Source organism: Bicyclus anynana, chromosome 8, assembly GCF_947172395.1.
Source record: "Bicyclus anynana chromosome 8, ilBicAnyn1.1, whole genome shotgun sequence".
NCBI classification, from domain to species: domain Eukaryota; kingdom Metazoa; phylum Arthropoda; class Insecta; order Lepidoptera; family Nymphalidae; genus Bicyclus; species Bicyclus anynana.
In genome coordinates this window covers 17,841,768-17,858,240 of record NC_069090.1, presented here as the reverse complement: position 1 = coordinate 17,858,240, position 16,473 = coordinate 17,841,768, and the positions used below count along the sequence as shown (strand labels likewise).

The window sequence follows — 16,473 nt, the reverse complement described above, 5'->3', positions numbered from 1 at the left end:
ACTCTTTTCGCTTGAGGTGAGTTCGAAATTTTTTCGATACTGAGTCGAAGTAGCTCAAAAGTCGAAAATTATGAAATTCAAACTAGCGTGTTCTGAGAGCGCGATTATACGTAACTTTCAATGCCTAACCATTTTCAAAGACTCTTTTCGCTTGAGGTGAGTTCGAAATTTTTTCGATACTGAGTCGAAGTAGCTCAAAAGTCGAAAATTATGAAATTCAAACTAGCTTGTTCTGAGAGCGCGATTATACGTAACTTTCAATGCATAACCATATTCAAAGACTCTTTTCGCTTGAGGTGAGTTCGAAATTTTTCCGGTACTGAGTTGAAGTAGATTAAAAGTCGAAATTTATTAAATTCAAACTAGCGTGTACTGTGAGCGCGATTATACGTAACTTTCAATGCCTAACCATAATCAAAGACTCTTTTCGCTTGAGGTGAGTTCGAAATTTTTCCGATACTGAGTCGAAGTAGCTCAAAAGTCGAAAATAATGAAATTCAAACTAGCGTGTTCTGTGAGCGCGATTATATGTATTTTTCAATGCTTAACGACAATCAAAGACTCTTTTCAATTGAGGTGAGTTCGAAATTTTTTCGATACTGAGTCGAAGTAGCTCTAAAGTCGGAAATTATGAAATTCAAACTACCGTGTTCTGAGAGCGCGATTATACGTAACTTTCAATGCCTTACCATATTCAAAGACTCTTTTCGCTTGAGGTGAGTTCGAAATTTTTTCGATACTGAGTCGAAGTAGCTCAAAGTCGAAAATTATGAAATTCAAACTAGCGTGTACTGTGAGCGCGATTATATGTAACTTTCGATCATTAACGATATTCAAAGACTCTTTTCGGTTGAGGTGAGTTCGAAATTTTTTCGATACCTAGTCGAAGTATCTCAAAAGTCGAAAATTATAAAATTCAAACTACCGTGTTCTGAGAGCGCGATTATACGTAACTTTCAATGCCTAACCATATTCAAAGACTCTTTTCGCTTGAGGTGAGTTCGAAATTTTTCCGATACTGAGTCGAAGTAGATCAAAGTCGAAAATTATGAAATTCAAACTAGCGTGTTCTGAGAGCGCGATTATACGTAACTTTCAATGCCTAACCATAATCAAAGACTCTTTTCGCTTGAGGTGAGTTCGAAATTTATTCGATACTGAGTCGAAGTAGCTCAAAAGTCGAAAATTATGAAATTCAAACTAGCGTGTTCTGAGAGCGCGATTATACGTAACTTTCAATGCCTAACCATAATCAAAGACTCTTTTCGTTTGAGGTGAGTTCGAAATTTTTCCGATACTGAGTCGAAGTAGCTCAAAAGTCGAAAATAATGAAATCCAAACTAGCGTGTACTGTGAGCGCGATTATATGTAACTTTCAATCATTAACGACAATCAAAGACTCTTTTCGCTTGATGTGAGTTTGAAATTTTTTCGGTACTAAGTCGAAGTAGCTCAAAAGTCGAAAATTATGAAATTCAAACCAGCGTGTTCTGTGAGCGCGATTATATGTAAATTTCCATACTTAACGATATTCAAAGACTCTTTTCGCTTGAGGTGAGTTCGAAATTTTTTCGATACTGAGTCGAAGTAGCTCCATAGTCGAAAATTATGAAATTCAAACTAGCTTGTTCTGAGAGCGCGATTATACGTAACTTTCAATGCATAACCATATTCAAAGACTCTTTTCGCTTGTGGTGAGTTCGAAATTTTTCCGGTACTGAGTTGAAGTAGATTAAAAGTCGAAATTTATGAAATTCAAACTAGCGTGTACTGTGAGCGCGATTATACGTAACTTTCAATGCCTAACCATATTCAAAGACTCTTTTCGCTTGAGGTGAGTTCGAAATTTTTCCGGTACTAAGTCGAAGTTTCTGAAAATATCGAAAATTATGAAACTTAAACTAGCGTGTTCTGAGAGCGCGCTTACACGTAACTTTCAATGCCTAAACATATTCAAAGACTCTTTTCGCTTGAGGTGAGTTCGAAATTTTTCCGGTACTAAGTCGAAGTAGCTCAAAAGTCGAAAATTATGAAATTCAAACTAGCGTGTCTATATACGTAACTTTCAATGCTTAACCATATTCAAAGACTCTTTTCGTTTCAGGTGAGTTCGATATTTTTTCGATACTAAGTCGAAGTACCCCAAAAGTCGGAAATTATGAAATTCAAACTAGCGTGTTCTGAGAGCGCGATTATACGTAATTTTCAATGCTTAACCATATTCAAAGATTCTTTTCGCTTCAGGTGAGTTCGATATTTTTTCGATACTAAGGCAAAGTAGCTCAAAAGTCGAAAATTATGAAATTCAAACTAGCGTGTTCTGAGAGCGCGCTTATACGTAACTTTCAATGCCTAACCATATTCAAAGACTCTTTTCGCTTGATGTGAGTTCGAAATTTTTCTGGTAATAACTCGAAGTTCCTGAAAATGTCGAAAATTATGAAATTCAAACTAGCGTGTTCTGAGAGCGCGATTATACGTAACTTTCAATGCTTAACCATATTCAAAGACTCTTTTCGCTTCAGGTGAGTTCGATATTTTTTCGATACTAAGTCGAAGTAGTTTAAAAGTCGAAAATTATGAAATTCAAACTAGCGTGTTCTGAGAGCGCGATTATACGTAACTTTCAATGCTTAACCATATTCAAAGACTCTTTCGCTTCAGGTGAGTTCGATTTTTTTTCGATACTAAGGCAAAGTAGCTCAAAAGCTCAGACTAATAAGATAAAGACCTGCCTCACAAGATATTATTTTTCTGTCAAAGTATATGATCAAAGATCTTATGCGATTTTATACACTGTCTCTATAGAATCGATTTTTCATAGTTTACAATCGTGTCCGTCGGTTAAAAATTTCCTTAAAAATACCTTTATGTGTAGTTAAATGGTGTAAAAAACGAACAAAAACTGCAAGTTTAGTAATATGTATGAAATCTAAGCTCGTTTCCCTTAGAAAATGGCAGAAAATTTTGTTCGTGAACTTCGGTGCGATACTAGTCCTTATGTATTTAGTCTGAGCTCAAAAGTCGAAAATTATGAAATTCAAACTAGCGTGTTCTGAGAGCGCGATTATACGTAACTTTCAATGCTTAACCATATTCATAGACTCTTTTCGCTTCAGGTGAGTTCGATATTTTTTCGATACTAAGTCGAAGTAGCTCTAAAGTCGAAAATTATGAAATTCAAACTAGCGTGTAGAAATTGTTTTTATTATAAATTGGATTAAATTAAGGTAGAAATTCTTACAAATGAAACTTTACTATACCTTTTACTTAAATACAAGTTTTTGGCCGTTTTTTATGGCATTCAAATACACAAAGCGTTTTTAGGGAGCTCTTTGCACGACGAAAACGATTGCAACAATGAAACATCGATTCTATAGTACATAAAAGCGTTAGACCATTGATTTTTGATCTTTGCCAGAGGGGTAACGGTTAGCGAGGCAGGTCCTGTTATGAATGGTAGAAGCCCCAACACAAAGTTAGAAGGGGTTGGGACTGCTACTGCCTCGTTGGTCTAGTGATAAGCCTCAAAGTTCAGAGGGCGTTATAGAAAATTATGGTTTCTGATTTAAAATCGAGCGTAACTTTTTTTATTTAGCGGTGGGTAATAACCATATTTTTCATTAACGAAACTAGTTATCGAATTTCAATAATGGTTTTTGAAACGCGCTATTCTGATAACGGAGGTTATTTAGAAGATCAGCTCAGAAGTGATGCAGCCGTGATCGATGCGCAGCGATCAACGATGGCGAGACAAGGACGGGTACACTATTGAGTTACCGTTTTTTTTAGAACATTAACGTCTTTTTGGCCGCGTTATTAGTTTCGGATTATTTCATACTTGTACAATAATAACTACAATGAAATTAACTTCATCCATTTTCCAGAATTCAATAAACAATAATTCAGTTGGTTAAAAAAGTATGTAGGTAGGTAGTAAGTAATAAAATTATAATTTCTACTATATAAATAAGTAGTGTCCGTGATAGCCCAGTGACCTCTGCCTCCAATTTCGGAGGGTGTGTGTATCCCGTCCGGGGCATGTACCTCCAACTTTTCAGTTGTGTGCATTTTAATAAATTAAATATCACAGGTCTCAAACGGTAAAAGAAAACATCGTGAGAAAACTCGCATACCAGAGAATTTTCTTAATTTTCTGCGTATGTGAAGTCTGCCAATCCGCATTGGGCCAGCGTAGTGGACTATTGGCCTAACCCCTCTTGTTCTGAGAGGAGACTCGAGCTCAGCAGTGAGCCGAGTATGGGTTGAAGTGATGATGAAATGTATATACATAAACAGTCTAAAAGCAGATAAAATACAACAAAAGTGTTAAATTACAGCACCCGTGTTATTCACGGTATTATTTACTTAATTTACACTTTACATTATTTTAAAATTCGAAATTTAAATCACGAAACTTTCTGATAGAATATGTAACGAAACGAAATAACGAACTACAAAAACGATAACGAAGATAACGAACGTTGATGTGACAGTGACACATTCGAAAACACGATTATAGCCTCAATAGCTCAACGGTAAGAGCGGTCGGACTCATCACCGAGGGGTGGTGGTTCGAGCCCCGCCCCGTTGGTCTATTGTCGTACCCACTCCTAGCACAGTCTTTCAGCTCGTTGCGCTGTATTGTAATAACGCGCTAACCGTTATTGTCTAATGTCTCGTTAACGTGTTTTAATAACTAGCTACGTTGCGCAACGACCACCTCGCACCTCTAATACTCTGTGGACCACTGTATGTTCCTTGTATGTTCTTTCATCCTTGCTACTGGGCAGTGTTGCCAGAAGGTTACTTTTGTAACCTTTTAGGTGATTTTTTGACTGCATTGGTAACTTTTAGGTTACATTAATAAAAAGGTTACTTTTACGTGATATTTTGGATTTTTTAGAATTAACTTACAATTTCGTATACCTAAAACAGAACGGTCGTTAAATCAAGAAATGCGGACAAGTGCTCAAGAACTCATCGATGTTTCTGTGTCAATACAACTAACATTCTATTAAATTTTAATACCTTTCCTGGGCTGAACAGATCTATACGATACGTATACGAGGTGTTTCCTTTTTGTTCCATATTCAAATTAAGGTCAAAATTCTCACTATAAATGAAGACGTTACAATAATTTGACGTTGCGAATTATGAAAGTTGAAGTTTGAGTCACATTGAATTTCAAAATCAAGTATGAATTTAATAATTCATACTTGATTTTTTAAGAAATTTCACAGCAATATTGTTTTTTAAATTCTTGCTCTTTAATTTTATTTTATTTTTTTTATCCCATGAGGAAAAGGCAAACATCTTACTTAAGATGATTCTATTAATGAGTAAAATGTCCTTCGGTTTATAGTAATTTAGTGCTTCGCTAGTATTCGTAACAGACAGATATTAAAAAAAAAAACAAAATTACTTTAGCCCCGGTTTTAATGGTGGTTTAGCCATGCTGTGGAACGCAAAAAGCAAGTGTAGTTAGTGACAAGGTTACTTTTTACACAAAAAGGTTACTTTTTTTAATATTTCAAGTAACTTCTCACAAGACCCAACTGGCAACACTGCCACTGGGCTTCATTTGATTTGACGTTTATGGTTGAAAGTAAATAATGCTATAAATTTATTTAAAGTTTTAAATAGTTAAAGTTTTACTAAAAAATAAAGTCATTTTTATGAGTATGGTGTACACAGAAGAATATCTCAAAGAGAAGCTCATCAAAGAATTGGACGCCGTTCACGTCGTAAGTGTGCCAACTGTCATATTATATTGAATACGTACTGAGGTGGCCGCCAGTCGCCACTCGCGATATCGATTAGTTTGTTCACCAGTCACGGATTTAGTTATCACCACGTGCTCGTGTTCGCGTAACGCGCCATGACCAAGCGCGCGGACCCCGACAAGTTCACGGTGTCGAAGTACGTGCTGCTGCCCGGCCTGTGCCTGGCGCTGCTGGTGCGCTGCTGCGTGGCGGCGTACCCGTACTCCGGCCACCGCAAGCCGCCCATGTTCGGCGACTTCGAGGCGCAGCGCCACTGGCAGGAGGTGACGCTGCACACGCCGGCGCGCGACTGGTACCGCAACACGACGCACAACGACCTGCAGTACTGGGGGCTGGACTACCCGCCGCTCAGCGCCTACCACAGCCTGCTGCTGGGCCTGCTGGCCGACTGGCTGGAGCCCGAGTCCGTGCGCCTGTTCGCGTCGCGCGGCTACGAGAGCGACAGCCACAAGAGCTTCATGCGCTGGAGCGTGCTGCTCAGCGACGTGTACTTCTACTTCACGGCCGCGCTGTGCCTGTGCATCGACCTGGAGCGCGTGGTGCCCGCCGCCGAGCGCTCCGTGTTCAAGCGCACCGACCTGGCCACGGGGCTGTGCCTGCTGTACCCCGGCCTGGTGCTGGTGGACCACGGCCACTTCCAGTACAACTGCGTGTCGCTGGGCCTGTTCCTGTGGGCCACCTTCTTCATTGTCGCCATCGAGAAAGATGTAATGGCCACGGCTCTGTTTGTGCTGGCGCTGAACTACAAACAGATGGAGCTATACCACGCGTTGGCCTTCTTCATCTACTTGCTCAGGAAGTGCTTCATGAGCACCTCCAACAAAGGCCGCAAGGCGCACATCTTACGGCGGTTTGTCAAGCTGGCCTTCACAGTCGTTGGCACATTCGTGATAGTGTGGTATCCACTGCTTCATTCGTGGGATGGCGTGCTGCAGATCCTGCATCGACTGTTCCCGGTGAAGAGAGGCGTGTTCGAGGACAAAGTGGCCAACGTGTGGTGCTCCGCCAACGTGTTCATTAAACTGAAGTATGTGTACAACAACGAGGAGATGGTCCAGACGTGCCTTCTGTCTACACTGGTGGCATGCCTGCCCTCCTGCTTGGACTTTTTCTTCAGAATCAACAGAAAAAAGTTTATCCTGTGCTTGGTGAATGTGTCATTGGCATTCTTCCTCTTCTCGTACCAAGTCCACGAGAAGTCAATCCTGCTAGTGGCCGTCCCGGTCACCCTCTACTTACCGGAGGACCCCTTCATGTCATTCTGGTTCCTCCTGGTGTCCACTTTCAGTATGCTGCCACTGCTGCTGAAGGACGGGCTGTTGGTGCCTTTCCTGTGCTGCAGCCTCATCTACGTGAGCTTCTACAGCCTGGCGCTGCACCTATCGGAGCGCGGCACGGGCGTGCTCAGCTTCCTGAGTGCCCACACGGTGTACTCGGTGGCCAACATCCAGAAACACAACCGTGTGGTGCTGAAGCTGTTCAGCACGCTGTTCTTCTTCTCCCTGCAAGGCATGTTCTGGCTGGGGCTGGGCTCGCTGCTGGTGGCGCCGCCTCCGCAGTACCCCGACCTGTTCCCGCTGCTCATCTCCGTGTACTCGTGCCTGCACTTCGTGTGGTTCCTGGCCTACTTCACCTACAGCCAGCTGCAGCTGCCGACCTGCCTGCCGCTGCAGCCCAAGCTGAAGAAGAACTGAGCGCGGCACACCACTCCATACACAAAACGTTCCAAATATATTTTTATTCTTTCTTTATAATTTGGTTTTCACTTTACTCTCCAATTTCCTTATTAGAATGCTGAGTGACTATAATAGAGTATAAATAAAACAAAGAAGAATGAGCTGATCAAAGGTAAAAGATTAACAGTAACATAATATAATAATTATGATGTCTTGACATTGTGCACGTGTGCAGTGCTGTACCCTGTACAGTCGCAGCAATGCTCCTCAACTAGATTGTTTTTTTAATTACACTTACAGATCTGTAGTGTATCAAATTCTTACCTATTTCATTGATGAGGCATCTCTGTTTATTTTATGAGACATTGTTGCCTCTATCCATGCCTGGTCCTCATCATCAACATTAGTAAATGGTTGTCATGTGGTCATCCCTGCTCTGCTACAATGATTGTCTACTTGTTATAGACAATTTCAATTGGCTGATAACGATTATGAAGAATTTATTCTGTAAAATGCTCTATTCATTGAATAAACAAGCATTTTGACACACACAGTACTGGTAGGTACTAGAGATCTGTTAAGTGAGAGTAATTTATATTTATTTTTCTTAATAACAATTCAATACAAATGACTACATCAGTAAATTTAAGCAAGGCAGATATTGTAAGACATTTTGAAGGAAAATGGGGAAATTCTGGAATTTTACACTATTTTTTTTTTTTCTTGTATTGAAAATTCAGCACCTCGCATACTATTTTACCAGCAACATAGTAAATACAAAGAATAGACACAAGTTTTAAACCAATTTACAAACCTCTATAAGTGTACAAGTTTTTAAAATAATGGTACATTTTTTTACAGGACAATTTTTTTAATTGGGTCATCTTAATGAAAGAAAAATAATTATTGCATTCAAAGCTGGAGGTGGTGTATGGATCATTTGCGTTTTATCCATTGGTTATATTTATGGGACACTGTATATATAAAAATGAATCTTGAACCAATTTCGCTAATTCTTTTTTTAGAATATTTTTTAAAGTACAAGGATGGTTCTTATGGAGAGAAAAATTTAAAAAGTCTAAAAAAAACCTTTCCGTACAAACGGTTGGTATCTCTAATATAAAAATTTATCTTGAATGTTCCTAAGCGTAAATCTCGGATAAACCGATTTCGCTATTTTTTTTAGAATACCTGAAGTATGAGAATAGTTCTTACGAAGGGAAAAATTTAAAAAGTCTAAAAATAATTCTATAAGTACCCTCAGGTGACACGCGCGGCGTCAGCTAGTTCGTAATAAAAGGCAAGTGGTAGTGGAGAAGTTCCGGGGAGGCAAACAATTGATTGACGTTAGTGTAGGGGTAGGGTAGTGGTAGCTCGGGTGGGTAGGAGTAGGGTGGGAGTACAACAGGTTAAGGTAGTCAAAGCGAAGCCTGACCGGATCCGCCAGTTAAACTTATAAAAGTAACTTCATAGTAGAAAAAATTAAAGTTTCATTAGTCAACGGCGACCGTGTGACGCCTGCTGCTGACGAGCGGCACTCGGCACTGACTCTGACTGACACTACTGCTGCACCCCGCCCGGCCCGCGCCCCGGCCCGCACTCGCACTCGCCTCAGTCGCCAGTGAGCGGCGGCCGTCCGCGCGCGCCGAGCACGGCTGCTGTTGTTCGCGTCACGTTCGTTCGTTCTTCCTGGAGGGGCGCTCGGTGTGCGCTCAGTGACAGCGGCACACGTCGGAGGTCACAGACATGCCAAATCACAGCTAAATTATACAAAATAAAACAGAAAAGGAGAACGAACGCTAATCGTACGCTAAGTCGAGGTCGAGGCCGAGTCACGCGTGTAGCGTGTTGAGAGTCGTGCGCTGTGCAGGAGGTGAGGGACGAGAGCGACGGCTGCGGCGCCAAGTTCTCGGCGCTCGTCGTGTCCGACCGCTTCGAGGGCAAGCCGCCGCTCGCGCGCCAGCGCCTCGTGCACGCCGCGCTGCGCGACGAGCTGCGCGCCGTGCACGCCTTCTCGCAGCGCACGCTCACCGCGGCGCAATGGCGCGCGCGCCCGGCGCCGGCGCCGTGACCGCGTCCGCGCCCGGCAAGGTGCTGCTGCACGGCGAGCACAGCGTCGTGTTCGGCCACCGCGCGCTGGCCGCCTGCCTCGGCCTGCGCACCGCCACCACCGTCGCGCGCCGCCCCGCCGCCGCGGCGCGCGTGCGCCTGTGCCTGCCCGCCGTGGCGCTGGACGCGCGCGTGCCGGCGGCGGGGCTGTGGCGCGCGGCGCGCGACGCGGGCGCCGCGTGGCGGCACCCGCGCCGCCTGGACCACGAGCGGCTGCTGCGCGCCGTGGACGAGCTGCTGGCGGCGCGCGCGGCCGCGTGGGGCGGCGCGCAGCGGGACGCGGCGCGCGCGCTGCTGTACCTGGCGGCGGCGGTGCTGGCGGACGCGCCGGACGGGCCGGGCGCGCTGCGCGTGAGCGTGCGCAGCGAGCTGGCGGTGGGCGCGGGCGCGGGCAGCTCGGCGGCGCTGGCGGTGAGCGCGGCGGCGGCGCTGCTGCGGCTGCGCGCGGGCGCGGCGGCGGACGCGCGGCTGGTGTCGGCGTGGGCGTTCAGCTGCGAGCGCATCGCGCACGGCGCGCCGTCGGGCGTGGACAACGCGGCCAGCGCGTTCGGCGGGCTGGTGGCGTTCCGGCGGGGCGAGGAGCCGCGCGCGCTGGCGCTGCGCGTGCGGCTGCGCGTGCTGCTGGTGGACACGCGCGCGGCGCGGCGCACGAGCGCGCAGGTGGCGCGCGTGGCCGAGCGGCGCGCGCGCTGGCCCGCCGCCGTGGACGCCACGCTGCAGGCCTGCGGACACGTGGCCGACGCGGCGCTCGAGGTACGTACTCTTTTAAACTGACTTCAAGAAGGAGGGGTTCTCAAGTTGACCGCTATGATTTTTTTATGTTTGTACATCGATACACGGATGTAAAGTAGCCTATGTGTTAATCCAGAGTAAAATCTATTTCTATGCAAAATTTCAGCTAAATCGGTTTAAAATTGACAAAGTTTTATACAAACTTTTATCCCCTTGGGGGTGGAATTGATCAAAATCCTTTATTAGCGGATGCCTTCGTCATGACATCTACCTGCCTGCCAAATTTCAGCCCGATCCTTCCAGTGGTTTGAGCTTTGTGTTGATAGATCACTATTGTTGATAGGTACAGTTTGGTATCACAATCGGTTTCAAAATCGGTTTGGTAATCTCTGGATCTATAAAACCGATTTTGAAAATTCTTTCACCGATAGAAAGCTAAGTTGTTTGCGAGTGTCATAGGCTATGTTTTTACTCCGTGCTCCTACGGGAACAGGAACTACGAGCAATATTGCGTCTTTTAGAAATTTTGTATTATCTCCGAAACTATATGACTAATTAACATACTGTAAAAGGCAAATCTTATCTCTATAATATCCTCTTTATTATTAAGTAATTTATTTTGATAAGGATTTAAGTTTACTTGTGTAAATAATGATGTAAACCTTAGTATAAGATTTAAATAATTTATTAAAGTACAAAAGGTACTATATCTGCTAAAATATAGAAGATAAATATATGCTGTCGCGACATTTTTTGTAGAAAATGATGTGTTCTGCAAAGTTTTAGTACATTATTTTATTCTAACATCAATAGTTTTTGCAGCGCACGCCATGTAAACAAAACTTTTGTACACCTTGGGTTACATTACTGGAGTTTCAGGAAGGATCCCTAAATTTTTTGAAAGTATAATATAGCCTTCCTTCTTCCATTATTTATCTTGATCATATTCAGTTTCTAAAAATGAATCAAAAACTAAAAATAAAGACATAGGAAACCTAACTAAAAACTTCCATACTTGAATTTTTTTTTCATATATTTATTAGTCTTTTTTTTAATTTTTAACAATGTTAATATCATAAATATAAAATACAAAACACTATTAAAAAATTTTAAAAAATTCAACCCTCCCGCTGCGGGACATTTGAGTGCCCAAGCAACCGGTGGTCTGGGCTCCACAGTGAGGAACCTCCTCACAATACGCGCCGTCTCAACAATCACTGCCTTCTGTATCCGACTCTTGATCCAACAGATAAGCGAAAGCTTCTTAAGGTGGTGGTCGAAGCTTCTCGCTATAAGCACAGTAAAGATATACAAGCAGTATAGTAACTCGGCCGTATTTTCGAAATAAATACCTACAGCCGCGCGGCACGTAAACATGTGATAGGGCTGCCCGCCTGCAGCATTTTAATTACATTTGCCAACTTTGTGTTTCCATTTAGTTTTGTGATTGTAAATATACTTTTTTTATATAAACAAATAAAATACTTTGTAAATTGTAGTAAAATGGGAAGCGATCAATAAAAATGCGTGTTTTTTGATTGGTTTATTTAATTAAGGCTGATACTACGTCAATTACCTTGAAGGATTGGTCGTATTCTTAAACATATTTATTTCGGTGATGACATCTAGGTATTACCTCCACACTATGTGAACAAATAAAAAAAAGATAAAGCTAAAAAATATAGACTCCTAGAAGTTATTTTTATTATACAACATTTTTTCTGTACAAGTATTAGTAGTAGTACTTATAATAAATAATGATTTAATATTATATTACTGTTTTCGTCATTTACCTATTTACACAATTTTATTATTTAAGCATTTATTCATATTTCTTTTTAATTTTCAATTATGCTTTTAGAATACAAAATATTATACAAACTTTATAAAAATATCTAACCCACGGGTTGCAAAACTTTTAATGCCCAAGCAACAAGATGGTTTCGATTCTTTTGGTGTTTAGGTTTCAAGTCAAACAGATAAGCCGTTACCGAGCGAAAATGCAAAATATGGTAAAAACAGCAGTTTTTAAATTATTAATCTTTACTCTGCTAATACACCGTGCGTTCGTCACCGCGGCACAGTCGCGTCTGTCCTCACCCCACGATCACCCCATGTTCGAGGTGCGTTGGTATAGCTCGCGTTTCGACCTCTAGTATGAAGTCCAACTACTGGGTTTTACTGTGCTTATAAGACCATTGACTGTAACAACCATCGCCACAATCTTTATTACAATCAGTCTTTCACAATAAACCAATAAATAAAACCAAAACAATAATCGTCTTTTCTTAAATCTTAATAAGCAATTAAGATTTAGCAGTCTTTATTTATTTTAATCAAATCTTTACATAATAACAAGCATTTTTATAATTTAAAATTGAGGCTGTCGTTCAAAGGTTCGTAGAACTTTGGAACTATAAAATAGGTAATCAACTGACGAATATCTTCAATTTCCGGTGGGCGGTATTCCAATACCCGTCGTATTGGAATACCGCCCACCTATTCGTTTAGCCTCTGTCCAATTGTTAGTTTTGTAGCTGCATTTGTACTGGTATATTTTAATGGTCTCTGAATCTTTGGTATATTTAAATGGCTTTTATATTGGTCAGTTTTAATGCAATGGTATATATATTTTTGATTAAATTAAAATTAAAATCATTAAATAAAAACTTCAAGTTTAAGAATAAATCATAGTTCATCACTTTAACGGCATAAGGCATACAAACGACAGAGGTTATAACAATATTGGACAGACAAAGTAACAACTGTCTGAAATGGCTTTGTACCGCCAATAAATTATATCGAAATAAGACGAAATGTACGAGGTGCGTCTTTGTCACTCCAGAAATAAAAATATTAAAGGATATTTTTAACGTAATGACTTTAGAACTCCAAAATGTTAACTGCTTCGCTCGCGGCGCACGGCGCAACTGACCAATGAGAGTTAGTAAATAAAAAAAATTACAAAGGCACTTCTTCTCACTGGCGTAGTTTGAATCGAATGGGTGCCTTCGTGTCACCAGTCTAACGAACATTTTTAAAACACTTTACTTAACTCATTTTCACAAATGTCGACAATTGTGCCCTTGTGCCACCGAGGGTGCGATGTGTCATGTTCATATGTATAGATGTTTACAAGATTCTTCTGCGGAAAGAGTAAGGTACACGGTGCTGCGTCAGGTGCTGCAGCAGTTGTCGGATGCGCCCGGCGGCTCGGGCGAGCGGTACGCGGCGCTGGGCGAGCTGTGGGACGCCAACCACTGCCTGCTGGCGGCGCTGGGCGTGTCGCACCGCGCGCTGGAGCACGTGCGCGCGCTGGCGGCCGAGCACGGACTCGCCGCCAAGCTCACCGGCGCCGGCGGCGGCGGGTGAGCCCTGGGCTAGCGGTCGGCACTGACGCCGACAGCTCAGCTCTCACTGTATGGACATCCGTAACAGCTGACGGACGCACTCGCACCGAGATCGTGACGCAAGCTTCGTTGCCGGCAGGTACGCCATCGTGCTGGTGCCGCCCGCGGCCGACGCGGCGCGCGTGCGGGCGCTGCGCGACGCGCTGGAGGCGGCCGGCTACCTCGTCACCGACACGCTGCTGGGCGGCGACGGCGTGCGCGTGCACGACACGCCCGACGAGTCCGACGAGCCCGACGAGTCCGACGAGTCCGACGAGCCCGACGAGCCCGTCGCGCTCGAAGCGACGGACTCGTAACGCGAATGGCGCTTCTGCCACCGAGTCGGACGTGTAGTTTAGGGTTGCAACTTGTACTCTTGGTGCGGGTGAACTATATGCGGGCGGTGAAGGGTGAAGGGTGAGGGGTCGAGCTGGAGGCGCGCTCGTGTGCGGGTGCTTTTTATAACAACTTATTAATAACATTGATTTTTTTTACTATCAGTTGTTTCTATTTAAAGTTGATCCCTTCTATAGCCTTGTAGTCCAATCAATGAATAGGTATTTCTGCGTTGAAAGTTTCTCGGAAATATTAAAAATGGATATATTTATCGATTTTGAGGTGCTCTTTTCGAATATAGAAAGAAAGAAGAAAAAAAAACATTTATTTCAAAAAACTTAATCCCTTATCACTATTGTAGTGCCTGATACTCAAACCGCTTGGTCTGAGCATCGGAACAGCACTATGTCATATTCGGCACAACCTTGGAAGAGGATTCAGCTCAGTATTGCTGCATGTACCATGTACCAAGGCAATATTGGACAAACAGCGCTGATATTCAGCTGAGAACCTTGAACAGGTGACTCCACGGTACACAGCAGGTACCAAATGCGTAGTCACAAAGCGACATAAAATTAAACTAAAAGCAAAAACCAAACTAAAAATAAATGTAACATGACATGATGCTTATGTTACTAAACTAAATTTATTTTATAACACAAAATTAAAAGTAAACAAAAAATACATATTTAAACAATACATAACTAAAACATTTTAATATAACTACGAGAATAATTTACCGAAAACAAACATTAGATAATGTAAAAAATAGCTTATTTCTAATAAGTTAACTGTTAACACATTACAACGTTTTTCCAGTATTAGAGATATTTACGAGTCATCATCAACAATCATCGACAGCCTGCATTCGTCCACTGCTGGACATACGTCCACTGCTGGACATACGTCCACTGCTGGACATACGTCCACTGCTGGACATACGTCCACTGCTGGACATACGTCCACTGCTGGACATACGTCCACTGCTGGACATACGTCCACTGCTGGACAATGGCCTTTCCGAGTATCACTAATTAATTTACAGGATAGAAAAATGTGCTCATTACATTTGTGGTCTATGGTTCATTATAGAAATGAGAACTCCGCCACATAATCCTGAAATTCCTCATGTTTAATTAGCAAAACATTTTTAACTGCTTCTTAAATGGAAAATCTGTAAAAAAATTACATTTAAATATACATTTATTTTTGCCGCACAATTGCAAAAAATATAAACAATTAAAGATTAAAAAAATGGGCGTCTACAATAATTGAAATAATTCCAAAACGAACGGCGTTAGAGAATAGTAGTAATACTCGACAGCAAGAAGGATTATGTTTTTCGCGAGTATATATTGTGTGTATGTAAATATAATAATTAAAAAATAATATTCTTTATAACACATTTGCTCGTAAAGTATCGCATATTTCAAGAATTTCAATATCGTAATGTATCTCATTACGCCCGTGTGCCGTAAAGTAAAATGCACACGTGCCGTAATGTAACATACAACCTTTATCGTCCGTGTAAAAACAAACGGTACTTTTTAAATCTTAGCAAAGAGTTTTTATGTCAGAAGTGCTCAACATTTTATGAATTAAAATTAACTTTGTGAGATAACTTTGATAATTTTTATTTATTAATAACAATAACAGTATATCTTTGAAACTTGAGGATTTCTTTCCTGGCGGTCATTTATTGTTTGTGTTGTGTCAATTGTCAAGATTAAATACCTATGTTATTTTGTGTTAATTTCTAAATTAATATTTAATACTCGAAAAAAAATCATTACTGGAGCCGCTGCTTCTCACAACAAAGGGTTCTTTCGTACTTATTTCCGTTATTGAAAACCCTCATGTTTTAAAATCTTTAATTGTTTATAACTTTTGTTACTGTTTATGTGCGGGTATATATTGTACGTGGGCAGTCAAATGTTTGGCCGGGGGGTTCATTTGTTTTACCGACTTCAAAAAAAAGAGGAGTTACTCAATTCGACGCGTATGTTTATTTTAATGTTTGTTATCTCATAACTTCGTCATTTTATAACCAATTTTGAAAATTCTTTTTTTATTTGAAACAGTATACTCCCAGATTGGTCCCATTTAATTTTCATGAAAATCGGTTTAGTAATTTTGTGTTAAGATGAAAATAACGAAATTGCCCGCACCTACTACCGTGGCGCTATCGTTCCCTATGCTAGGACACACTAAAACAGAAAAATAAATAAAAAAAAGTGAAAAATAACATCGTACCTGTGCTACCTGTTAATGCATACGCACTACGCACTGGCTCAGCACATGAGATGTTATTTTTCGCTTTTTAGTTGTTTTTTGTGATTTTGAAGTCGGTTAAATTTTTTTGTTATAAAGATTTTATTTTATAAATTTTTAATAGCGTCTTGTAATAAGTACCTATATTTTATAAACAATGTTAAAAATTGAAAA

At 41.7% G+C, this 16,473-nt stretch overlaps 3 protein-coding genes across 3 annotated transcripts; all 3 read left to right on the top strand.

The window, feature by feature from the left end:
• Window positions 1–5,548: 5,548 nt before the first annotated feature.
• Window positions 5,549–9,533, top strand: LOC128198343 (bolA-like protein 2). The gene is made up of 2 exons (XM_052883276.1): window positions 5,549–5,747; window positions 9,333–9,533. Exons 1-2 carry the CDS (start codon window positions 5,679–5,681, stop codon window positions 9,531–9,533), a joined length of 270 nt encoding a protein of 89 aa, XP_052739236.1. The 5' UTR covers window positions 5,549–5,678.
• Window positions 5,733–7,540, top strand: LOC112050720 (dolichyl pyrophosphate Man9GlcNAc2 alpha-1,3-glucosyltransferase). The gene has a single exon (XM_024089057.2). The coding sequence runs from the start codon at window positions 5,882–5,884 to the stop codon at window positions 7,478–7,480; it is 1,599 nt and encodes a 532-aa protein (XP_023944825.2). The 5' UTR covers window positions 5,733–5,881; the 3' UTR covers window positions 7,481–7,540.
• LOC112050733 (mevalonate kinase) lies at window positions 9,503–14,189 on the top strand. Its single transcript, XM_024089069.2, has 3 exons — window positions 9,503–10,324; window positions 13,484–13,671; window positions 13,793–14,189. Exons 1-3 carry the CDS (start codon window positions 9,503–9,505, stop codon window positions 14,007–14,009), a joined length of 1,227 nt encoding a protein of 408 aa, XP_023944837.2. The 3' UTR covers window positions 14,010–14,189.
• Window positions 14,190–16,473: the final 2,284 nt, after the last annotated feature.

Excerpts from the sequence above, each read along its gene's own strand:
- LOC128198343 (XM_052883276.1), top strand. The coding sequence starts at position 5,679 with ATGAGTATGGTGTACACAGAAGAATATCTCAAAGAGAAGCTCATCAAA. Across the intron at positions 5,748-9,332 it reads AATTGGACGCCGTTCACGTC|GAGGTGAGGGACGAGAGCGA; the intron begins GTAAGTGTGCCA and ends TGCGCTGTGCAG.
- LOC112050733 (XM_024089069.2), top strand. The coding sequence starts at position 9,503 with ATGGCGCGCGCGCCCGGCGCCGGCGCCGTGACCGCGTCCGCGCCCGGC. Across the intron at positions 10,325-13,483 it reads TGGCCGACGCGGCGCTCGAG|GTGCTGCAGCAGTTGTCGGA; the intron begins GTACGTACTCTT and ends GTGCTGCGTCAG. Across the intron at positions 13,672-13,792 it reads ACCGGCGCCGGCGGCGGCGG|GTACGCCATCGTGCTGGTGC; the intron begins GTGAGCCCTGGG and ends CGTTGCCGGCAG.
- LOC112050720 (XM_024089057.2), top strand. The coding sequence starts at position 5,882 with ATGACCAAGCGCGCGGACCCCGACAAGTTCACGGTGTCGAAGTACGTG.